The 25,605-nt window shown below is 43.8% G+C and overlaps 1 protein-coding gene across 7 annotated transcripts in view; it reads left to right on the forward strand.

Moving 5' to 3' along the window:
* LOC126998758 (uncharacterized) overlaps positions 1 to 25,593 on the forward strand; it is a 26,758-nt gene extending 1,165 nt beyond the window's left edge. The window contains exons 2-7 of one of the 7 annotated variants that reach the window (XM_050860775.1): positions 5,975 to 5,989; positions 21,233 to 21,569; positions 21,682 to 21,844; positions 21,966 to 22,185; positions 23,333 to 23,574; positions 23,895 to 24,202. In XM_050860775.1, the coding sequence (XP_050716732.1) occupies positions 5,975 to 5,989; positions 21,233 to 21,569; positions 21,682 to 21,844; positions 21,966 to 22,185; positions 23,333 to 23,574; positions 23,895 to 23,928 (1,011 nt within the window). In that variant the 3' untranslated portion in view covers positions 23,929 to 24,202. Of the gene's footprint in view, positions 1 to 2,306; positions 2,926 to 5,974; positions 6,324 to 6,435; positions 6,599 to 6,688; positions 6,879 to 8,829; positions 9,072 to 9,391; positions 10,175 to 18,171; positions 18,316 to 21,220; positions 21,570 to 21,681; positions 21,845 to 21,965; positions 22,186 to 23,332; positions 23,575 to 23,894 lie in introns of those variants that run through there. The other 6 variants (XM_050860774.1, XM_050860780.1, XM_050860779.1 and 3 more) reach the window with 6 other exon arrangements.
* The last annotated feature ends 12 nt before the right edge of the window (positions 25,594 to 25,605 follow it).

The raw sequence follows: 25,605 nt of genomic DNA on the forward strand, positions 1-25,605 counted from the left end.
ATGCCCAAGCGCACACACACACACACACACACACACACACACACACACACACACACACACACACACTCTTCCATAACTTACGCATGCAAATATTATGCATTTTAGTTTTGTAGTAGTAGTAGTAGTAGTAGTAACAGAAGTGTATAATAGTGGTGGTGGTGGTAGTAGTAGCAGTAGTAGTAGTAGTAGTAGTAGTAAGCAGTAGTAGCAGCGCGGACCTTGAGGCACATTTCAAATGCTTAGTCCTAAAATGTGTTCATGAGAGATCAATGTCAGTCCTAACAACGTGTGGGATTGAAACAAGAAGTATGCGAACTTCAGCGGCCACGATCATCCCCAAGTTTGACAATATTTAGAAGGGTTTCCGAAGGAACGTTCTCTTATAAAAAACTCTTCGATCAGAAATTAGTTACTATTGCACCCACGTTACGACCAAAGGAGGCGCTGGGCAACTCCAAGGACGATTGTTTGCATCTTTGCGAGAAACGTCCGTCGGCAGGAAGAACCATCCCTGATATTTTAGGTGTTTGCCCCAATATCCAGCTCAGCCCTCATCTCGAATAATGTAATAAGTGGTTTTTTTTTTTAAAGAAAGTGTTTATACATGTTTATTTGGTGGCATGATAAAGTAATGTACTATATAGCCTACTGTTATTTTAATCCAGTAAGCGGATACTACCACCAATGTTTGTTTGTTTTTTATCCTGATATTTTTTCCAGCAAAATACGTTGTTTTTTCAGTTACTTTCTTCTTGCTGGTTTTCGATGACAATGTTTGCAAAACAGCCATTAGCCTCTGCCGCCCGACACAAGGGTGATGGTGACCTTGCTGCACGTGACCCCCTGCCTTGGTGACGCCAAAGTTGCCTTCCATTGACCCTGGCTAACATAAAAACAAACTGTCGCCAAGCACTCGTAGACAATGACTCCCTCTTGCGGCGTGACCACTGACCAAACTTATAATCTCGGGTAACGTCTGAGGTGGCGGGCCAGCAGGGAGCAAAGGACGGGATAGGGTCAATAATCTTGGGACGTCGACCCTGTGTCCTCGGCTCGCCTCGCGCCGCAGGTGATCAGAGAAAAACAATTAGGAAAAAAGAAACGGAAAAAACATCAAATTTTGTTTTTCTTAATTTCTATTCTTACTTAATAACCTGATTACTTTTATATTCCTAATTTATTATTTTCTTAATTACTATTTTCCCGGTGCTTTTTTTCCGTTACTTTTCTTTCCTAGATTCCGCGCCGCGCCGCCCAGCCAATGGCAACAATTCCAAGCCAGACCACACCACGCCGCGCCTCGACCACCGGCTGCCCACACTCCCACACGAGAGGCCAACGAGGCCGCCGCTTCAACATAACATCCCGAGGATACTGGTCTCGTAGGGCGCAAATTATCCTTCAGCAGCCTACCGGGAAAAGTGATAATTTAATGAAAATTCTTTTGATACATTTTTTTTTTTTGTGTGTGTGTGTGTGTGTATGCGCGCGCCCGTACACACGCACACAATGGTCTGGTCACGCGCTGGACTCGCGATCGCCAGCCTATACCCTCTTAGATGAGTTTGGAGCAGGTAACGGAAGTTTGGGTACGGCTGGAACCCCATCACACACACACACACACACACACACACACACAAACACACACACACGGAGGCGAGATACATCCCCCGAATGATAGCGGGTACATAAGAACATAAGAACATAAGAACGCAGGAGTCTACAAGAGGCCGGTAGGCCTGTACGAGGCAGCTCCTTTGACCCTAAGCTCCCGTGTATCTAACCCCACCTAATATCGCTGTCCATGAATTTATCTAGTCTAGTTTTGAATGTGACAATTGTATTGGCACTCACCACATGACTGCTAAGCCTATTCCACTCATCCACCACACTGTTAGTAAACCAATTTTTGCCTATGTCCTTGTTGAATCTGGGGGTACCCAGTCACTGCCCATCACGGCGCAAGCAAGACGTGTTTATAGTGCCGCCATCTTGCTCAACTCATGCTGGCCTCCGGAGCTTAGCTTTGAGCCTCTCTTTAAAGAAATAACCTAGAGTCCGGGTTGACAGGTGGTCTTCAGGACAGCATGTGTGATTGAAAAATCCCACTCCGCCGGGAATCGAACCTTGGAGCCGTCGGTTATGTGTTCAGGCATCGAGTAGGAAGCATTATCCTCCCTCCCATCTTCACTGCGTTACTCTCATTTTCATTCATCAGATCCTTATCATCCCGTCAAACGATTTCCTTTAGCATATCTTCATAAAACAGGTTCACCAGCGGGGGGAGGAGGACATAAGAACGTAAGGAGTCTGCAAGAGGCCAGTTGCCCTGTACAAGGCAGCTCCTGTAATCCTAACCCCACCTAACCTCACACCCGTGAATTTATCCAACTTCTTGACTGTATCTATGGTATTGGCACCCACAACATGACTGCTAAGTCTGTTTCATTCATCCACCACTGAATGGAGGAGGAGCAGGCATTAAGAGGATAGGGGAGGTATGAAATCCATTCCTTTCCCTCTGCCCCCTTTAATCACACACATTTCCTTCTCCCATACTTGTCACCCTGCCTTTTTCCGCCCTTTAGTTGGGGGCATACGTTATACCTGCATGTGGCCTCGGTGCTCATCCCCTTACACTCCGTTCAGTCACCCCTCATGTATTGCCCACTAACCCTCTTCTCATTTTCTTTCCCCAATACTACTTCCCTGTGTAATCACTCCTGTTTCTTATGAAATGCTCCCACACATAGACTCGTCTCCAATAAGCCAATGCTCTCCTCTTAATGCCTCCCCTTCCTCTTAATTCTCCCCCCGCTGATGAACCTGTTTCTGCCCCGTGTCAAGGAGGTGAGGGCAGGCCAGCAGTAGTGAGCCAAGCGCCGCCCGAATCACCTGTCTCTCCTCTCCTCACCCAGGGCACAGGTAAACCTCCCTCCCCGAGACAACCAGCATAGGTGTTAATATTCTGGCTTGGTTTTAGGTATACGTGGTAAATAACCCCTTTGCATGTAGTGGGCCAAAACTATTCATTACTCTAAAACAAATGTACTATTATGTTACTGTATATGAACCCGAAATTGACCTCTCTTTTTGCCCTCTCGTTCTTTCTTTTCTTTTGTTAGGAGCAGCGTCTAGCGAGCTTCTTCTGTTGTTGTTTTTGTTTTTGCCCTTCAGCTGCCTCCCTTGCTGTAAAAAAAATATTGAATACAGGACGAGCTCTATATAAGTGGCCCCTAACACAACCCCGCTTAGGATCTCAAGGCAGAACAGAACCGGCATTGTTAGTGTTGTTTTTCTCTCGACCTTTCATGATACGGAAGATTAGAGGAAGTTGAGAGGGACGCAGAGGCACATAATCACTGCCTTTCTGCGCGCGTGTTCGTGTACGTGCGTGCATGTGTGTGTGTGTGTGTGTGTGTGTGTGTGTGTGTGTGTGTGTGTGTGTGTGTGTGTATTTACTTTGTTGTATTTACCTTGTTGTAGTATGCAGGGCCTGACTCCAAATCTGTAAGTGTCCAGTCTTTACTTAAACTGTTTGATGCACGCGCATCAACCGCCCTATACGCTAAGCTGAATTTCTTGCATTATTTAAGCACTTTGCTTGTGTGTGTCTGCGTTTGTGCGTGCGTGCGTTCCTCTGTGTGTGTGTGTGTGTGTGTGTGTGTGTGTGTGTGTGTGTGTGTGTGTGTGTGTTTCACCACGGCCTGATCACGAGTTGGAATTCGCAATCGCCTGCGAGTACCCTCCCGATTAGAGCAACTGCATGGTTCATTAGTCGATCTCTGAGTACTGCCAGTGTAGCAAGCCACCGCTCAAACGGTCGCATACTCTCCTCCGGTGAGACAAAGAAAATGTGGCACTGCAAGCACAGACTCGTTAAGTGTATGCATGTGAAATGTTTTCGTCTCCCCTTGTCTTGTATCTCCTGTGCCGTCTGTGTATTTTCATCGTCGCTGTCTTTGTCTCTCGTCGCGCTTCGTAGTCCGCGTTTGTCTTCAATTGTTTATCTATTGTTACTCGTCTATCTCTGACTGTCCGTCCATGTCCTCCGGTTGTCCACTTCTACACATTGTTCCACACACACACCAACACGTAAATGTTATTCACGCTTGTCAACATTCATACACGCACATACACACACATACACCTTTTCTATGTGTTTTGTTTGTGCCCATGATCTGTACGAAATTTTATGAATAAATTAACCCTGACGGATTTTGACTTTGTCTGTCCGTGAACCGATTAGCACTCAGAACACTCACTAACGGCACCTACACCAGAACCTCAAACACCACACACCCCATCCCCCTTGCTCAAGAGGGAACAATAACCACTCCTGGTCAACAGAAAAAAACGGCCTGAGCGGGGCTTGAATAGCAGCTTGTCAGGCCGTGAAGCCTGCATGGCAGCACAGAACTTTACCGACTGACCGACTGAGCTATCACTGTGTGTGTGTGTGTGTGTGTGGGATGGAGTGAATACATGAATTGTGTACTCGAATACGAATATTTCAAATTCCAACGAATCCGAATACGAATTCGAATACACAAATGGGTTTAATTCGAATACAAATATGAATACTTCTTGAGCGTGTCATGAATATATTCACGAATAGTTCTCATTGAAAAATACCTTCTTGGCGTAACTGGGTATAGCCATTGCCGGTATAGCACTGTTCTTAAGTTATGCAACAATAAAATGAACTCATGAACCTGTACTATACACGACGATTACACGTCCGCCCAGGAGGCTGAAGTTGTAAGGAACAACGGCTGTTATTTATGATAACGAATACTTTTCCCTTGTATTTGAATACGAATGAGAATACTTTGATTTCTATCAATAATTATTCGAATATAAATACGAATACACTCAATTAGGGTATTCGAATGTCTTCGAATACGAATACTCCATCCATGGTGTGTGTGTGTGTGTGTGTGTGTCAACGCGACACGCGTTTGTGTTCAATAGCTTAAAATCATCAAATCGAGTTAGCCAAGGCCGGAAGTAGTGGTAATGAAAGTAGTAGTAGTAGTAGTAGTAGTAGTAGTAGTATAGTAGTAGTAGTATAGTAGTAGTAGTAGTAGTAGTAGTAGTAGTAGTAGTAGTAGTAGTAGTAGTAGTAGTAGTAGTAGTAGTAGTAGTAGTAGTAGTAGTAGTAGTAGTAGTAGTACTAGTAGTAGTAGTAGTATTCTGGGTTCTGGGTGCGCGGACAGCGGACGTTCATGGACATCCGCATATTCGACCCGATGGCTGCCTGTCACCATGAGCTGCCCCTGGAAGCCGCCCACCAAAGGAACGAGCAGGAGAAGACAAGAGCATACGCTGAAAGAATCCAAAATTTGGATCAGGGCAGCTTCACCCCCCTGGTCTTCACCACATCCGGTGGGATGGGTCCCGGGGCCCGATGCTTCTACGCACGACTCGCGGAACTGATCTCAGAAAAGAAGAATCAGCCAAGGAGCCACGTTGTAGCCTGGATGAGGTGTCGCCTCTCGTTCTCCCTGCTCAGGTCGGCCATCCTATGTCTCAGGGGCACCAGACACTCTGGCCAAAAAAACAGCAACATCTCCAATATTGACTATGAAGCCACAGTGGTGGAGAGTGACATTAGGGTGGGTCGGGAGTGACATGAGTAGGGAAGGAAAGGGGGTTTTAGACGCAATAGGTGATAGGGTGTTATGTATAGATTTAGTGCTAGTATTGGTGATATGGTTGGATGCCACAGTCATTAGCGAAGAGAGTTGGGGCTAATGACCTCCGAGCTATGGAGCCCTCCATGATTGTGTGTCGGGAAAATAAACATGGGTGGAGGTATCTTTTATGTTGTAGTAAAAAAAAAAAGTAGTAGTAGTAGTAGTAGTAGTAGTAGTAACAGAAGTAGTATGTAGCAGTAGTAGTAGTAGTAGTAGTAGTAGGGTTTCTGTTATGCCCTGAAAATGTAGATCAAAAGTAATGATATCTTCAACAGATGTGGCGAGCTGTGGTGGTGGTGGTGGTGTGCATGGGTCACATTACTCATGCTGAACCAATAAGGCACCCGGATGACCCTGCAGCTTCCACTGAGCAATATGAGCAACTGAGTACCACACCAATTATTGAAGAGACGGATGAGCCATATGGTGCAGCAGAAACCAAGAAGCCAGATGAGCCACTTGGCCCTACTATCCTCCTGAGGCCATATGAGCTTCGCAGTGGCACCCTGGGCCAAAAAGAGCCAGCGGAGGATGGCCAGTTGAGGGCACAGCAGAAGGGCCCTGAGCAAATTACCTCGTCTGGTGATGATGATAACCCAAGCTCTATTTCTTCTAAGCCACAAGGTAAGCTTTATGCCAATAAGCCATAAGTATTCACAATAGCACCACTATAACTTGACCCTTTGCTTATAGCACCACCTCCCACTATCTGGTAATGCAAGCACCCTACTCTTAGGTACTGGAATCGCCGCGGCTCAATATGGTATGTGGTCAGGAACGTTTTTAAAACTCAAGTACCCTGACCACTCCGTTGTGCTCCCCCTCACACGGGTTGCTCTAGAAAAATGTATGAGACCCGGGCCATTCCCCAACCCAGAGAACTGCCGATACTTCAATTTGTGAGTATACATAATTACTGACATTTACTGACAGGATCATGTCAGTTACTTGATATTTGTGTATATTCACACACAATTTTTTTTTTTCAGCTGTGTGCCATATGCATACGACCACAATGAGTACTGGCAGACCCAACACATCTGTGACCCTGCCTACATCTTTGACGACTTCCAGAAAAACTGTGTTCCAGGAGACTGTCAGCCTGTGGTGCTGCACGACCCTCCTCCACCCGGCCCACCCGCACCGGACCTCCCAACACATTCTTCCCCCCTGTCTGAAGTATGTTTAAAAGATAAAACCCATCTGCCTTTCCAGGAATACAGTTACAATAATTGTTTTCTCATTGAGCGTGTGCTTGTCCACGGAAAACACTCCCCGCTCAAGACATCATTTTTAAACTTTGTGAGAGGATGTACTCTTACATATTACTGTGTGTCTACCTGGACATTAATCTGCTATTCCCTACATTCCCAGCCCCTCCACCCCTTGACCTTCCAGCTGAGCAAATTTTCATAGTAGTATAGTATTTTTTTTAACCCGGTAGCAGCGACAGGCCAAATTTGTAGCTTTACCATGTACCAGCGACTGGCCAAATTTTTGCCATGATATAAACCCCCCAATATAGATGATGCATAAGCTGATCACAAATCCGTTGATATTACAAAAGGAGCTGCCTCGTACAGGCCTACCGGCCTCTTGTAGACTCCTGCATTCTTATGTTCTTATGTTCTTATATTATGAAATGGTTTGTGTGAGTGATGATTTTTTCTCATTCTTCTCGCTTAGAAGAGTCTTTAAAAACATGATCCCCACAGCTACTGGATTAACAAGGCAAGTGTGCACTCAGGAGACCACGTGCATTCCCTTCCACTCTATTGGCTGAAGTGAGTGCATTCATACTTTGAATGAGCTTTATCAAAACAAATATGAATGACTGTGACTATAATTTTTGTGACTTTCACATACATTTTTTGTACATTAAAACACTTGACAGTGAATGTGTATATGTAAACACAGTCTATTTTTCCAATCTATACCAAATATTATGTCACTGGTGCTTTCAACCTCAGTAACAATTATTTACTTGTATTAATTTATTACCATAAAAATAATAATACAACAAAGCAGGAATTTCTTGACTGTATATCATAATAATTCTTTGGCTTAGTATTATCATTAACTTAAATATGATAAAAAAAAATTCTTATGCAATATTATAGTGACTGAACATTCCTGATCATGATTATTTGACAAGGCTCATTCAAATGTTCTGACACATTCTGCCCGGCCAACCAGGTGGAAAGGGACAGAATCACCGGGGTGCAAACTGGACTCAGGGAAAAGTTACTCTGGTAATGCAGATGACAATAATGATAATAACAATAATAAAAATAACAATAATAATAATGATAATAATAAAAAATAAATAAATAATAATAATAATAATAATAATAATAATAATAATAATATAAAATTAATAATTGTAATACAGTAATAGTAATTATTATTTATTTTTTTCATATCTTTAAACAATAGTAGCATAAAGAGTATACAGTAAACCCTCTGGTATCCAGGTTAATAGAGCCACGGGGGCACCCAGATATGGGAAAAACACGGATATGGTGTAAGTTAACTCTACGGACCCAAAAACCCAACTTTCGACCATGGCCTCCCATAAAAGCAACGACAGAGTACTGCATAGGTGCTTCTGTCCATACTCATAATATGGTAAACCCTATGGCTTTGTAGCAGTCAGTCTGCACCAGGGAGTGAAATGCGCGCGATTGACGTGCTCCGGGCGCTGAGAAAAGGGTTCGAGCAGCGTCATCACGGTTGGCACTCGCGGCAATCTCTCTCTGGCTTATCACAGTCCTGCTGCACCTTGGGGGGATCTGTTACTTGGGATTCAGCGATAAGGCGCGACAGCCTCAGCCGCTAACCCATTGCTGGGGTGCCTAGTCCCATGTTCACATGCAGCAGCTAATGTTCCCCTATCTGGCCAATCACAGCAGTGAGGCCTGGACCCAACCCAGAAAAGCCCAGGTATTTGTGGCAGCTTAACCACCACAAACTACTTTTTAATATCATCTTGCACTCTTTTCCTGGATGCTGCCTCACCTGCATACAAGAAAAAGCAACTGTGTAAACACTCATCCTTTCCACTATCTGAATGGCCTACACTTTTATTTATTGCCCAATAACACCCGTCTCCTCCCCCCACCTTTTCCAGACGCCTGAGTGGTTCAACAAAAATCCTTCCTGGTACAACGAGGCACCCTGGTGGTACCATGTGCCCCCCCCCTGGTACCAAACCAAGCCCTCCTGGATAGAAGGATTAGCAGAACAGACAGGAGCAGACCTTTCTCTCGAGAAGCCAGGAGAGTTTATCAAGAATATTGGGGTAGATCATGATTCATCTCACAATGGTGATGCAACCAAGAATTTTACCTACTTTGATGATAAAAATATGAGGTGAGGTCTGAATGTCTACTTATGACAAAATTCTAATGCATATTCTTTCAAATATACAAGTGATATTTTAGTCAACCAGATTTTTTGACTCTCAACTCTGCCTCTGCAGAATACAGGGTTAGTGACATGATTAACTCTTCATTATTCGTCTCCTTATTTTTGTAGCAATGTGTCCTGGGATAGTATGCAATTTTCATAATCCACACATGATATTATATTAATGATGGTGCTGATAGTAGAGATAAATGTTTGATTCTCTTATATAGCTGAAGCTGAAATATCAAGCAAAACACAAGCTAATCTTTTCCCTGTCTTGACAGCATACACATCCCCATCAACATCATTCACCAGTGAGTGGTGAGGCATCAATGACCTGCTGTCCTGACAAAGGGAATTCACGCTACACTCACTCTATTAGCACAAACGGCCAAACAATTACTGCAGAATCAAAGCACACTTAATTCATATGTGCAAAAATGTTATCTCTCACATTTAAAAAGAGCAATAATAAATAATATATATATATATGGGTTATGGGAAACCACTACTACTGGACAGGGTGTGTTCCAAGAAAATGGCTGAGTAATAAAACTGTGAAATAAGAAACCTGTTTTTCTCATAGGATTTTATAGAAATAGGAAGAGTTAGGTTCCTCACCACCTTAATACAGGGAAATTTCAAAAAAGGAAAATGACAGTTTTCCTGAATGCCGTGTCAAATATGTGTGTGCTTCGACGCTGAAAGGTTTGAGAAAATGGCCAAAGAAACTGAAGCTTATCATAAAAAAAATAATCAAAACACATCTGATGGGGATTAAAATTTTAGCTCTTAACCCGTGGGCTTCGGCTATGGGAAAGCCGAGAAGTGGCCGAGAAACGACAAAATTACACTGCATTTTGTGAATGAGAAAAGAGCATGGAACGTATATCATAGTACTCCTTTCATAATAATAAAGCCGTTAAAAATATTTAGTTTTACTTAAACTCCATTCTTTTTGGGTGGTGTTTGTAACAAAATAAACAGTCTCGTGACGCGTGGCATCTAGCCAAGAGTCGCTTGTTGTCTACTATAGAGAATTTGACAAGTGATTCCTGTATGGATAGCTAATTTAGTATGTCATGACCTTACAGCACCACGTATGGCAAAAAATCCCACCTTAAGATCACTCACCCACCACAATGACCTAGGGCATTCATAGTGGGTTGAGCGATGCCACCACCGCCTACAATTAGCTCTAATTAGGTGTTTTATGGCGAGCCCATTTTAGGGTCCACCGTACCCACAAATCGTGAAAGCCCTGAAAAGGGTCTGCCGACGTTCTCGGGTTAAAAAGACTCCTGTAGAAAATATACACAAAGAAAGGAAGGAGTATATATAGGAAGAACAGATACGAGAGATTAAAACTGTCTTACCTCAACCAAACGTCAAGAAACTCCTTAATAACATAGAGGAATACGAGTAAAAAACTGGAAATATATACCAAGCAGGGTTGAAGTGTCTCTTTTCTTAGATACAAATATTAAATACTAAATAAATAATGTGCATCAAGACTCGTTTTGACAATACAGTTACTAATTACCTGAACTTAATTTCATGGCATATTTTTTCCTCGTTCTTTCCTTAATTTGAGTTTTAAATAGAATAGTGTTGCGTACGAAACGGTGAACTGAGCCCTGCATTCATAAACACCTAACTAACCTAAGCTCAATTTCCATAGTATATCTTTCCTCTTTCTCTTCCCTAATTTGAGTACTAAATGGAAAGGTGGTGAGTACAAAATGGCAAACTTAACCCTGTACTCATAAAACCACCTAACTAACCTATGATCAATTTCCATGGCATATTTTTATTCCTTTATCTTCCTTAATTTGAGTTTTAAATAGAAGTGTTGCGTGTGAAATGGTCAACTTAACCCTGTACTCATTGAACCACCTAAACTAACATATGCTCAATTTCCACGGTATATCTTTCTTCTTTCTCTTCCCTAATTTAAGAACATAATAACGTAAGGAGTCTGCAAGAGGCCGCTTGATCTAAACAAGGCAGCTCCTGTACTCTTAACCCCTCCTTACCTCACTATCCATGACTTTATCTAACCTGTTCTTGAATGTATCTATGGTAATGGCACCCACGACATGGTTGCCAAGTCTGTTCCATTCATCTACCACTATATTGGTTAACCAATTCTTGTCTAATGAGAACGGTGGTGCGTACGAAATACTGTACTCATAAAACCACCTAACTAACCTATGATCAATTTCCTTGGCATATTTTCCTTCTTTCTCTTCCCTAATTGAGTACTAAATGGAAAGGTGGTGCGTACGGATTGGTGACCATATCAGTGCCACAGCCAACAGAACACTGGGGTTCCTGAGGAGGAATTTAAATAACTGCACACCTGACATTAAACACATAGCTTATGACACACTTGTGAGACCAACACTGGAATACTGCTCCACGGTGGGGATCCTTACACATACAGAAACAATGATAGGTTAGAACAAATCAACACCAAGGCGGCTAGGTTCATTACAAACAATTACACTCGAACGCCTGGAATCACAACACGGATCAAACAACTGATAAACATGGACCCTCTTCACATACGCAGACAAGCACACAGACTTACACTTATGTACAAGATCACAAACACTCACATTGACATTGACCCACAATCATACCTACACAGCGCAAACAGTCAACGTACTCGTAACACACACATCCATAAATACCAAACATATCACAGATATATATAATCACACTAACACTGATGCATACAAGCACTCATACTTTCCACGCACCATTCGTGACTGGAGCATCCTCCCTCAACAGATTTTAGACTGCGGTACAATAGACTCATTCAAAAAACAAATACATACTTACCTGTCACCACAACACCCCGTACCCCCAACAGCCAACAAATATGCGTGTTATACACCTTACAGAACCTAAAGCAATAAAGGTCACACACAATACACGACAGAATACCTCAGAGGGGGACAAACACAAAGTGACTTAAGTAGTATCTTGTGTATCCCTCGCCGCTGCACCTGTCACAGACTCGCCACAATCTCGCAGGTAAACAATAACAATAGGAATGACAAATTGACAACAGTAGGGATATATAAACAAAGAACAAAACAGTAGAGAAAGTCAAGCCAAGAACCAGTTTGCCGTTGTAACGGTACACATAAATTTGCCTCCTCCTACTTCTTTTTTTTTTTTTTTCATTCTCCTCCTCCTCTTCCTTCTTTCTTCCTCTAACTCCTATTTTTCCTCCTCCTCCTCCTCCTTTTCCTCTTCCTCTTCCTTCTTTTCCTCCTCAAACCCCATCTTCATCTTCTCCTTCTGTCCTTTCTCTCTTTTCATTCTTCTCCCTCTTCTCCTGCATAATTATGATCCTACCTGTCAAAGCTCTCCCACCCAACTCCAACCTCCTCCTCCTCCTCGTCTTCTTCCTCCACGTGCCGGGCCAAAGACCTGAGCCTGGGGCCTATTCGGGACGCTAATAACCGTTATAAAAAGATCAGTGCTTTGACAGATTTTTTTTTTATATATATTCGTGGAAGTGTGACAGCCTGGCCTTGTGTGTGGGGGTGGGGAGAGAGAGAGAGAGAGAGAGAGAGAGAGAGAGAGAGAGAGAGAGAGAGAGAACTTTCTGACAAACACTGATAGACAAACGAGCGAATGAACAATATGATAAGCAAGGCACTGATTATTTTCAGTGATTTACAGGCACTGCTTATTTGCTCGCTCTCTCTCTCTCTCTCTCTCTCACACACACACACACACTAGAACACGAGGCCGTCCTGGTTCAGGACTCTGCCTCTGCCTCGTGGTACAGCACAGCCACTCACCACAAGCCTGTCATACAGCTCCCCCACACGTCACCCAACACCATCCTCGCCTCCATCCGCCGCCTCAGACTCGGGTTTGCCTGCTACGAGGAGGTGGCAAACAAGGATACCCCACCCTGCCCCCACTGCTGGCAAGCCACCCGGAAACCTCTGCTGCACTACATCCTGGAGTGCCCCCTCACCACCCCGCTGCACCCATCCGGCCCACAGCTCCACCCTGACGACGACACGGCTCCCCAGACAGCAGCAGAGCGAGTGAGCCTCACCCAAGACTCCACCCTGGCAGACGTGGTGGCAAAATTCCCACCTCCTCGATAAGCTGAAAACTGAAGACATCCTCTGACGGGCCCACCAGCCCGTGCCCTCCCCTAGGAGGAGAAATCAACAACAACAACAACAACAACAACACACACACAAACACACACACACACACACAGCCATCTTCGGTCACCTCTACACGCCGTACCCGGTACTCGCCTGACGGTGCTTCGACCTGGCAACATGCCCAAGCGCACGCACGCACGCAAGCACACACACACACACACACTCTTCCATAACTTACGCAAGCAAATATTATGCATTTTAGTTTTGTTGTAGTAGTACGTAGTAGTAGTAGTAGTAGTAGTAGTAGTAGTAGTAGTAGTATATAATAGTGGTGGTAGTGGTGGTAGTGGCTTAAAACTACCCACATGCTGTCCAGAAGACCACCTATCAACCCGGACTCTAGATTCTAGGATCAAAAATGAGCTCTGGGAGGGCAGCATGAGCCAATGCAAGATGGCGCCACTATAAACACTCGCCTGCGCCAGAAGACCATCAGGAAAGAAAAGAAGAAAAGACCGACCATCCCATGGGAAGAAGCAAAGCGGCGCAATAGGCCGCAATGTAAAAAAAAAAAAAAAAAAAAAGTAGTAGTAGTAGTAGTAGTAGTAGTAGTAGTAGTAGTAGTAGTAGTAGTAGTAGTAGTAGCAGCAGCAGCAGCAGCAGCAGCAGCAGCATCAGAAGAAGAAGAAGAAGAAGAAGAAGAAGAAGAAGAAGAAGAAGAAAAAGGAGAAGAAGAAGAAGAAAGTAAAAAAAAAGTAAAAAGCAAGAAGAAAAAAAAAAAAGAAAAAACATGAAAAAAAGCGGCAGGAATGCAGATGCAACGTAGTAGCCGTGGGAGTAGTACCATTAGCCGCATTTCCGTCATTGCCTGCCCGTCACTGCTATGCACACACACACACACACACACACGTACACGCGCGGGGGAGCACCACACAACGCCGTGCATACTAATCATTGGGACGCATTTCCGGGTGCTCTTCAGGAACGAGGAAATTAGTTTTTAAATACCGGAATGGTCATTAAGTGTTGCAAAATAGTATATATAATGAGGTAAATGCGAGTGTTAATATTTATCTATGCCAGTTAGCTACGTAATTACCATGCAAATAAACTGCCTGTAACTTCCATATGTCTCCTGATCACTTTATAATCACCTTTATTTTCATTTATTTAACATTTATTTACGTTTGATGTATCTTCAACCTTTCTTTCATGACGTAGGTAAACCATCATCTTCTATTAATACGTATGTCTGTCTCTTTCTATTTAGTGTATTATGAACTTTTTTTTCTCATTACAACAACATGAAACATAAAAGGACTTAAACAAACTACACAATGGGTGGAAAACGTTGATATAGAGTTTAGACCATCCCTATAATTAAACTCAATACATTCCTTTGGTGAGCTTTTAATTAACATCAAACTAAAAAAGAATCATCAAAGTCCATATGGGAAGAAGACGCCATTTTCAAACCAACCCTAAAATAGCATACCCAGTTATGATAAAGATTCTTCTCTTCACGACCTGCCGCGGGGGAATGCTGAGGTTGGGTACTGGGGCCACGGGCTTCCACGCTCCGTTTGCCAATCACTCCGGGCGGTGCAAGTCTGCTGTGAACCCGGCAAGGCATCGTGGGTGCTTTCATGCCTTCCGTGCTTTCTATCATTGGTTAAAAGTTTTCGTAATGGTCCTGTATATTTCGAGTCTGGTTGCTACGGTAAGTCTCTGGTTCCGTAGGTTAAAAATGCAAGTTCTTCATATGCCCATACATTTCAAGAGTGTGTGGTCTCTAAGGTAATTTTCTGGCTCCGTGCGTTGAAAGTGAGGGTAAGTTCTTAATGATTCTATACGTTTCAAGATTGTGTGGTGTCCCAAGTTAGTCTCCGGTTCCGTGGGTTGAAAATGTGTGAAGTTCTTCAAAGTTCAATATATCTTCAAGAGTGTGTGGTGTCTATAAGGTATAAGTCTCAAGTTCCGGGGTTGAAAATGTGTGGAAGTTCTTCAAAGTTCGATACGTTCCAAGCGTGGTGTCTCAGGTAAATCTCATGTTCCGTAGGTTGAAAATGGGTGTAAGTTTTATCCTTCCTTGTACTGCGTCTCGTTCCCGTCAGGCGTGCCTTCATGGACTCGACTCGTCTTTGTCTCGCAATGGGTGAGGTCAAGGTTCTACCTCAGCCGGTGAGAACTGGTCGCTCTTTTCTGCTCTCATTTAGCAAAAATAAACGTTGCACCAGTCTGCCTAAAAATAATAATAAGTATAAAAAACTAGCCATCCACGTTCCTGCCACACCACATGGGAGTGTATCCACTGCATCAAGAAGGATTTTGCGTTATTTTTTTTGCTTACAGTTGCCATTTCTCTCCATAACCGGCTGCAGGTATTGTCGTTACTGTCCGGACACCTATAAATCTGCAGGCCTGCGCTGCGGGTGTCATCCCTTCCTCCCCATTCATCCCGCCGCCATGTCAGGACGCGGCCAACTAATCCTGCTGAGTGGCGGCGGCGGCGACGGGCGGTGGTCAGTCGGGGTGGGCGCCGCGCCACCTCCCTGCCCTGCTGTTTCAGGACACGCATTGCCGGGGACAGTTTTCCCGTGACAGGTTCAAGATCTTGTAATCCGCCTCCCTCTTGATGTACTGATGTCATTCTTCGCTGACATGTCTTATCTGGACTGCCATAAGCCCTGAGTTATGTCATCACGACGTCCCCTCGCCCTGCTGTTGCCCCCATCATGCAGGCAGCCTTGCTAGCGGTTACAATGCGACGAAACATCCTTTAGTCGCGAGTACGGGCTACGAGGAGGGAAGGGAGGTTCCCAACGCCCTGAGCGACACGGTCAGGGTCACCCCGAGACATTCTCCCCGGCTCATAGAGCAATCTTCACTACTCTAAGCTGCTGGAATAACTGCCCCCTTACTCTTTGTGTATGACTGGCTGACTGACCACACGCCAAGCACGCCGCAAGTCAGCGCAGGGCACCTCCGCTGTTCACGTAACAGTGCAAACACCAACCTTAGGAGGCTGGGCCTTGGGCGGTCCCTCCTTTAAAGTCACGCTGGCGCGACGCTCCCGGCGAGGTGCCGATGTGGCGCAAAGAATCTTCCGCCAAATCAGAGTATTACGGTGTACAAGTCTGATGTAATGTCTGACAACTTGTACACGCGCGCGGACCTTGAGGCACATTTCAAATACTTAGTAGGAAAATGTGTTCATGAGAGATCAAGGCCTGTACTAACAACGTGTGGGGTTGAAACAAGAAGTATGCGAACTTCAGCGGCCACGATCATCCCCAAGTTTGACAATATTTAGAAGGGTTTCCGAAGGAACGTTCTCTTATAAAAAACTCTTCGATCAGAAATTAGTTACTATTGCACCCACGTTACGACCAAAGGAGGCGCTGGGCAACTCCAAGGACGATTGTTTGCATCTTTGCGAGGAACGTCCGTCGGCAGGAAGAACCATCCCTGATATTTTAGGTGTTTGCCCCAATATCCAGCTCAGCCCTCATCTCGAATAATGTAATGTTTTTTTTTTTTTTAAATAAAGTGTTTATACATGTTTATTTGGTGGCATGATAAAGTAATGTACTATATAGCCTACTGTTATTTTAATCCAGTAAGCGGATACTACCACCAATGTTTGTTTGTTTTTTATCCTGATATTTTTTCCAGCAAAATACGTTGTTTTTTCAGTTACTTTCTTCTTGCTGGTTTTCGATGACAGTGTTTGCAAAACAGCCATTAGCCTCTGCCGCCCGACACAAGGGTGATGGTGACCTTGCTGCACGTGACCCCCTGCCTTGGTGACGCCAAAGTTGCCTTCCATTGACCCTGGCTAACATAAAAACAAAATGTTGCCTTCACTATAGTGAAACCAAATTGTCGAGTCCGTTTTGGCGTTGGCTCCCGCGGGTCCATTTCTCCCCTCTGCTCTGCCACACAGTCCCAACACCTATTTTTTCCTCTCGTATGTTACCTATAGCTTACATATGAGAGGAAGAGATAGGTGTTGGGACTGTGTGGTAGAGCAGAGGGGAGGAAAGGACCCGCGGGAGCCTACGCCAGACCGGCGTGACCAAACTTATCATCTCGGGTAACGTCTGAGGGTGGCGGGCCAGCAGGGAGCAAAGGACGAGATAGGGTCAATAATCTTGGGACGTCGACCCTGTGTCCTCGGCTCGCCTCGCGCCGCAGGTGATCAGAGAAAAACAATTAGGAAAAAAAGAAAAGGGAAAAAACATCAAATTTTGTTTTTCTTAATTTCTATTATTACTTAATAACCTGATTACTTTTATATTCCTAATTTATTATTTTCTTAATTACTATTTTCCCGGTGCTTTTTTTCCACGTTACTTTTCTTTACTAGATTCCGCGCCGCGCCGCCCAGCCAGACCACACCGCGCCGCGCCTCGACCAGTGGACGTAAGAACATAAGAAGTCTGCAAGAGGCCAGTTGCCCTACGTATACAAGGCAGCTCCTGTAATCCTAACCCCACCTTACCTCACTATCCGTGAATTTATCCAACCTCTTCTTGACTATATCTATCGTATTGGCACCCACAATCTGACTGCTAACTCTGTTCCATTCATCCATCTCTGAATGGAGGAGGATGAAAGGGAGCAGAGGGAAAGGAATGAAGTCAATTCCTTTCCCTCTGCCCCCTTTAATCACACACATTTCCTTCTCCCATACTTGTCACCCTGCCTTTTCCGCCCTTTAGTTGGGGGCATACGTTATACCTGCATGTGGCCTCGGTGCTCGTCCCCTCACACTCCATTCAGTCACCCCTCATGTACTGCCCACTAACCCTCTTCTCATTTTCTTTCCCCAATACTTCCCTGTGCAGTCACTCCTGTTACTTATGCAATCCTCCCACACATAGACTCGTCTCCAATAGGCCAATGCTCTCCTCTAAATGCCTCCACCTCCTCCTCCTCCCCCCGCTGATGAACCTGTTTCTGGCCCGTGTCAAGGAGGTGAGGGCAGGAAGGCAGGCCAGCAGTAGTGAGCCAAGCGCCGCCCGGATCACCTGTCTCTCCTCTCCTCACCCAGGGCACAGGTAAACCTCCCTCCCCGAGACAACCAGCACAGGTGTTAATAGTCTGGCTTGGTTTTAGGTATACGTGATAAATAACCCCTTTGCATGTCGTGGGCCAAAACTATTCATTACTCTAAAACAAATGTACTAATATTATGTTACTGTATATGAACCCGAAATTGATCTCTCTTTTTGGCCTCTCGTTCTTTCTTTTCCTTTGTTAGGAGCAGCGTCTAGCGAGCTTCTTCTGTTGTTGTTTTTGTTTTTGCCCTTCAGCTGCCTCCCTTGCTGTAAAAAAAATATTGAATACAGGACGAGCTCTATATAAGTGGCCCCTAACACAACCCCGCTTAGGATCTCAAGGCAGAACAGAGCCGGCATTGTTAGTGTTGTTTTTCTCTCGACCTTTTATGATACGGAAGATTAGAGGAAGTTGAGAGGGACGCAGAGGTACATAATCACTGCCTTTCTGCGCGCGTGTTCGTGTGTACGTGTGTGCATGTGTGTATGTGTGTTTACCTTGTTGTAGTATGCAGGGCCTGACTCCAAATCTGTAAGTGTCCAGTCTTTACTTAAACTATTTGACACTGCCATCACAACATCCTCCCTCAATGCATTCCGCGTGAAATGACAGAATTTACTCTTTACTACACTCCCACACGACCACTGCGTGTAACGAAACACACGAGAAATTAATCTAGACAAGGAAAGGTTTGTCAGCGCCGGGGATCGAACCCGCGACCAGCGTAATGGGAGAGCTACTCCTTTACCAGTCGGCCCATCAGGCAAGTCAGCACTTCACGCGCATCTACCGCCCTATACGCAAAGTTGAAGTTCTTGCATTATTTAAGCACTTTGCTTGTGTGGGCCTGCATTTGCGCGTGTGTGCGTGCCTGTGTGTGTGTGTGTGTGTTTCACCACGGCCTGATCACGAGTTGGAACTCGCAATCGCCTGCGAGTACCCTCCCGATTAGAGCAACTGCAAGGTTCATTAGTCGATCTCTGAGTACTGCCAGAACCTCGCACACCACACACCCCATCCCCCTTGTTCAAGAGGGAACAGTAACTACTCCTGGTCAGCAGAAGAAAAAAAAACGGCCTGAGCGGGGCTTGAATCGCCACTTGTCGGGCCATGAAGCCTGCATGGCAGCACAGCAGAACTTTACCGACTGCCCGACTGAGCTATCACTGTGTGTGTGTGTGTGTGTCAGGGATGGAGTGAATACATGTTGTGTATTCGAATACGAATACTTCGAGTTTCAACGAATTCGAATACACTGAAATGGTTTTAATTCGAATACAAATAAAAATGCTTCTTGAGCGTGTCATGAATACATTCACGAATAGTTCTCATTGAAAAATACCTTCTTGGCGTAACTGGGTATAGCCACTGCCGGTATAGCACTGTTCTTAAGTTATGCAACAGTAAAATTAACTCATGAACCTGTACTATACAAGACGATTACACGTCCGCCCAGGAGGCTGGAGTTGTAAGGAACAACGGCTGTTATTTCTGATAAAAAAATTTGAAGTATTCTTCAGATTATTCGCAGAATACGAATACTTTTCCCTTGTATTCGAATACGAATGAGAATACTTTGATTTCTATCAATAATTATTCGAATATAAATAAGAATACACTCAATTACGGTATTCGAATGTATTCGAATACGAATACTCCATCCCTGGTGTGTGTGTGTGTGTGTGCCCTGTCAACGCGACACGCGTTTGTGTTCATAAGCTTAAACCCATCAAATCGAGTTAGCCAAGGCCGGAAATAATGGTAATGAAAGTAGTAGTAGTAGTGGAAGAAATAGTAGTAGTAGAAGTAGTAGTAGTAGTAGTAGTAGTAGTTGTGGAAGAAATAGTAGTAGTAGTAGTAGTAGTAGTAGTAGTAGTAGTAGTAGTAGTAGTAGTAGTAGTAGTAGTAGTAGTAGTAGTAGTAGTAGTAGTAGTAGTGGAAGAAGAAGTAGTAGTAGTAGTAGTTAAAATAAACATGGGTGGAGGTGTCATTTATGTAGTATAGTCAATCCAGGAGGAACTGGCGGATTGGGGGGTGAGAGGTGCGGGTCAGCCCCGCACCGCACCTTGCCACACACTCTCAACACTTCTCGCTTCCTCTCATATGTCAGCTATTTACTACCTTTAAATGAATTTAATTAAATAATTGGGTAATCCAATAAGGTCATATAGCGTTAAGATTGTTTCGTTTTTAAGATAATAACAAATATTTTGTATAAATACCACGACACTTGACAGGTTGTATTCCAACGTTGTCATTCTACACATCCAGAGCAGGGGTGGGTTTCATCAAACACTGACTTGGTCAAGTTCATGGTCATGGAAGGGTCAGCAGGTGGGCCCATGGGTGGCCCGCTCCCGCCTCTGCCTCTCCCCTCCCTCCCTCTCCCTGCCTCTCCACGTCGTTGGCTGCACAGCCGCGAGAAAGAACTCATTTACAATGTAAACAAGTACTTTTTAGACGAAAAAACAACAGAGGATTTATCATACCACTCACAAGAGTAACTGCAAGAACAGCAAGAGCCACTAATGTTAGTGAAAGAACTATTGAAAGAGTCTGCGCCAAACTGGATCATGAGTGCATGACGAACAGGTCACAAAGACAGCCTGTTTTCTCGTCCCCGAAGAGAGAGAGAGAGAGAGAGAGAGAGAGAGAGAGAGAGAGAGAGAGAGAGAGAAGGAAATGAAGGGAGGCTAATGGTGGTCCACTTAACACCTTGACTCAAATCCCACAATTAGAGACAAGAGATGTGGCAGCGTGGTACGGGAGGAGAGACCCCCGCAGAAACCCCCCAATCCGCCAGTTCCTCGTGGATTCATTATAGTAGTAGTAGTAGTAGTACCAGCAGTAGGGTTTCTGTTATGCCCTGAAAATGTAGATCAAAAGTAATGATATCTTCAACAGATGTGGCGAGCTGTGGTGGTGGTGGTGGTGTGCATGGGTCACATTACTCATGCTGAACCAATACGGCACCCGGATGACCCTGCAGCTTCCACTGAGCGATATGAGCAACTGAGTACCACACCAATTATTGAAGAGACGGATGAGCCATATAGTGCAGCAGAAACCAAGAAGCCAGATGAGCCACTTGGCCCTACTATCCTCCTGAGATCATATGAGCTTCGCAGTGGCACCCTGGGCCAAAAAGAGCCAGCGGAGGATGGCCAGTTGAGGGCACAGCAGCAGGGCTCTGAGCAAATTACTTCGTCTGGTGATGATGATAACCCAAGCTCCATTTCTTCTAAGCCACAAGGTAAGCTTTGTGCCAATAAGCCATAAGTATTCACAATAGCACCACTATAACTTGACCCTTTGCTTATAGCACCACCTCCCACTATCTGGTAATGAAAGCATCCTACTCTTAGGTACTAGAAGCACCGGGGCTCAACATGGTATGAGGTCAGGAACGTCTGTAAAACTCAAGTACCCTGACCACTCCGTTGTGCTCCCCTTCACACGGGGTGTTCGAGGAAAATGTATGGGAGCCGGGCCATTCCCCGACCCAGTGAACTGCCGATACTTCTCTTTGTGAGTATACATAACTACTGACATTTACTGACAGGATCATGTCAGTTACTTGATATTTGTGTATACACACACACACACACACACACACACACTCATAAATAATATATGTTTTTTTTTTCAGCTGTGTGCCAATTGAGCCCGACTACAATGAGTATCTGCAGACCCAACACATCTGTAACCATGCCTACATCTTTGACGACTTTCAGAAAAACTGTGTTCCAGGAGACTGTCAGTCTGTGGTTCTGCACGACCCTCCTCCACCCGGCCCACCCGCACACGACCCTCCTCCACCCAGCCCACCCGCACCGGACCTCCCAACACATTCTTCCCCCCTGTCTGAAGTATGCTTACCAAAACACTTTCCCTTTTTCTTTAAAAGATAAAACCCATCTGCCTTTCCAGGAATACAGCTATGGTAACTATTTTCTCATTGAGCACGTACTTGTCCACGGAAAACACTCCCCGCTCAAGACATCATTTTTAAAGGATGTACTCTACATATTATTGTGTGCAGTATCTACCTGGACATTAATCTTCTATTCCTTACATTCCCCGACCCTCCACCCCTTGACCTTAAAGCTAAGCAGATTTTCATAGTAGTATAGTATTTTTTTAACAAGGCAAGTGTGCGCTCAGGAGAATATGTGCATTCCCTTTCACTCTGTTGGCTGAAGTGAGTACATTCATATTTTGAATGAGCTTTATCAAAACAAATATGAATGACAGACTATAATTTTTGTGACTTTCACATACATTTTTTGTACATTAAAACACTTGACAGTGAATGTGTATATGTAAACACAGTCTATTTTTCCAATCTATACCAAATACTCTGTCATTGGTGCCTTAAACATCAATAACAATTATTTACTTGTATTAATTTATTACCATAAAAATAATAATACAACAAAGCAGGAATTTCTTGACTGTATATCAAAATAATTCTTTGGCTTAGTATTTTCATTAACTTAAATATGATACACTTTATTCTTTATGCAATATTATAGTGACTGAACATTCCTGATCGTGATTATTTGACAAGGCTCATTCAAATGTTCCGTCACATTCTGCCCGGCCAACCAGGTGGAAGGGGACAGAATCACCGGGGTGCAAACTGGACTCTAGAAAAGTTACTCTGGTAATGCAGATGATAATAATGATAATAACAGTAATAAAAATAACAATAATAACAATAATAAAAATAATAATAATAATAATAATATAAAATTAACAATTGTAATAAGGTAATAATTATTATTTACTTTTTTCACATCTTTAAACAATAGTAACAAAAAGAGTATAAAATACTTTTTTATATATATTCTTAAACTACTTTTTAATATCATCTTGCACTCTTTTCCTGGATGCTGCCTCACCTGCATACAAGAAAAAGCAACTGTGTAAACACTCATCCTTTCCACTATCTGAATGGCCTACACTTTTATTTATTGCCCAATAACACCCGTCTCCTCCCCCCACCTTTTCCAGACGCCTGAGTGGTTGAACAAAAATCCTTCCTGGTACAACGAGGCACCCTGGTGGTACAATGTGCCCCCCCCCTGGTACCAAACCAAGCCCTCCTGGATAGAAGGAATAGCAAAACAGCAAGGAGCAGACCTTTCTCTCGAGAAGCCAGGAGAGTTTATCAAGAATATTGGGGTAGATCATGATTCATCTCACAATGGTGATGCAACCAAGAATTTTACCTACTTTGATGATAAAAATATGAGGTGAGGTCCGAATGTCTACTTATGACAAAATTCTAATGCATATTCTTTCAAATATACAAGTGATATTTTAGTCAACCAGCTTTTTTGACTCTCAACTCTGCCTCTGCAGAATACAGGGTTAGTGACATGATTAACTCTTTATTATCCGTCTCCCTATTTTTGTAGCAATCTGTCCCTGGATAGTATGTAATTTTCATCATCCACACATGATATTATATTAATGATGTTGGTGATAGTAGAGATAAATGCTTGATTCTCATATACAGCTGAAGCTGAAATATCAAGCAAAACACAATCTAATCTTTTCCCTGTCTTGACAGCATCCACATCCCCATCAAGATCATTCAGCAGTGAGTAGTGAGGCATCAATGACCTGCTGTCCTGACAAAGGGAATTCACGCTACACTCACTCTATTAGCACAAACGGCCAAACAATTACTGCAGAATCAAAGCACACTTAATTCATATGTGCAAAAATGTTATCTCTTTCACATTTAAAAAGAGCAATAATAAATAATATATATATATGGGTTATGGGGAACCACTACTACTGGACAGGGTGTGTTCCAAGAAAATGGCTGAATAATAAAACTGTCAAATAACAAACCTATTTTTCCCATAGGATTTTATAGAAATAGGAAGAGTTAGGCTCCTCACCACCTTAATATAAGAAAATTTCAAAAAAAGGAAAAATGCCAGTTTTCATGAATGCTTCAGGGAGCTCCTGGGAGGGCCAGCCACTGAAACTGCAAACAGGCATGCAGCTGGACTGTCGCCTCAACAGGGTTACCAAGGTCACACTTTTCTCACCTGATTGTGCATTTTCCCACGAGGTTCCAAGAAAATATTTGGACATTGCTGGTTGCTTGCTTTGTATTCAGCAGAGTTTTCTACTTTTAACAGATGATATTCTGTAGTATATTAGATTCAAAGTTGTTTTCATGATCTTGAGCTACATTTAGCTATTTTGGGCATAGAAATTTTTTAGTAACTTCATCAGTGATTTGACAACTGAAATGGTCAAAGCAGCCTTTAATCACCTTAAATGTTTCTTTTGTTGCCATCAAGGTGGAAGCTTTGTGTCTGTTTGTGTCTACTGGATGAGATGGCAGACAACAGTTTTGGCTGATGGCACCATTACAGGCTGGCATCTCTCTGGAGCATGTGCATGATCATTACAGCCCCACAGTTGCAACACAGCCATCTGAGACACACACGCACCCACCCACGTTCCCCTCACCCCTAGTCAGCATCAGTGACAAGTCGCTGAAGTAGTAGGAGGCATACACTAAAGCTGCATGTGGCCTTGATGCTTGCTTTGTCATGTTGGGCCTTGAGCCTGTGGCAGAAAATTTACCCACACCCCAGGACACATAGCCAGTGTGACATCCTGGTTGTTACAGATTTACCTTCCCTAGGTTTCCCTAAGTATCCATTTATCAACCAATCAAAAAGGGAAGGTAAAGAGCTGGGTGGGCTGTGCAACGAGTGCCTGGCCCTGGGTTCAATCTCAGGCCCGTGAATTCGTAGCTAGCCATGCTAACCATTTCACCACGGAGGTGCCGACAGTCATTACTAATACATTAATATCAACTTTTTATTGTGTACATATTACACTTCAATCTACAGCCCATCATGTCTAGCAAGAGGAAGTCTACTTCAGCTGCTGGTCTAGCTAGCAAGAGGGGAAGGGAAGGGAATACAATAAAAATTATGTTACCTGGTGAATTCTGATCTACATCAAAATCAAGGTACAACTGGTCAAGAGTCATACAGCACGGCAGCCACTTAGAGCAAATTTGCCCATGCCACTAACAGACTGTGGCCATCCACTGGCCCCAACAATAAAACCTACTAGTATTATGGGTAGAAAAAAGACCAGATGGTCTATTTATAGTAGGTTTTGATCGCTGCGTGATACATAAGCAAAATATCCCACTGAGAGCAAGATATTTGTCATCAAGAAGTTCCCTCCCAGCCAATGAGATGGACTGAAACACAGGTGGGTGGGAAGGCTGAAACAAACAAGAA

Source organism: Eriocheir sinensis, chromosome 15, assembly GCF_024679095.1.
Source record: "Eriocheir sinensis breed Jianghai 21 chromosome 15, ASM2467909v1, whole genome shotgun sequence".
Taxonomy (NCBI): Eukaryota; Metazoa; Arthropoda; class Malacostraca; order Decapoda; family Varunidae; genus Eriocheir; species Eriocheir sinensis.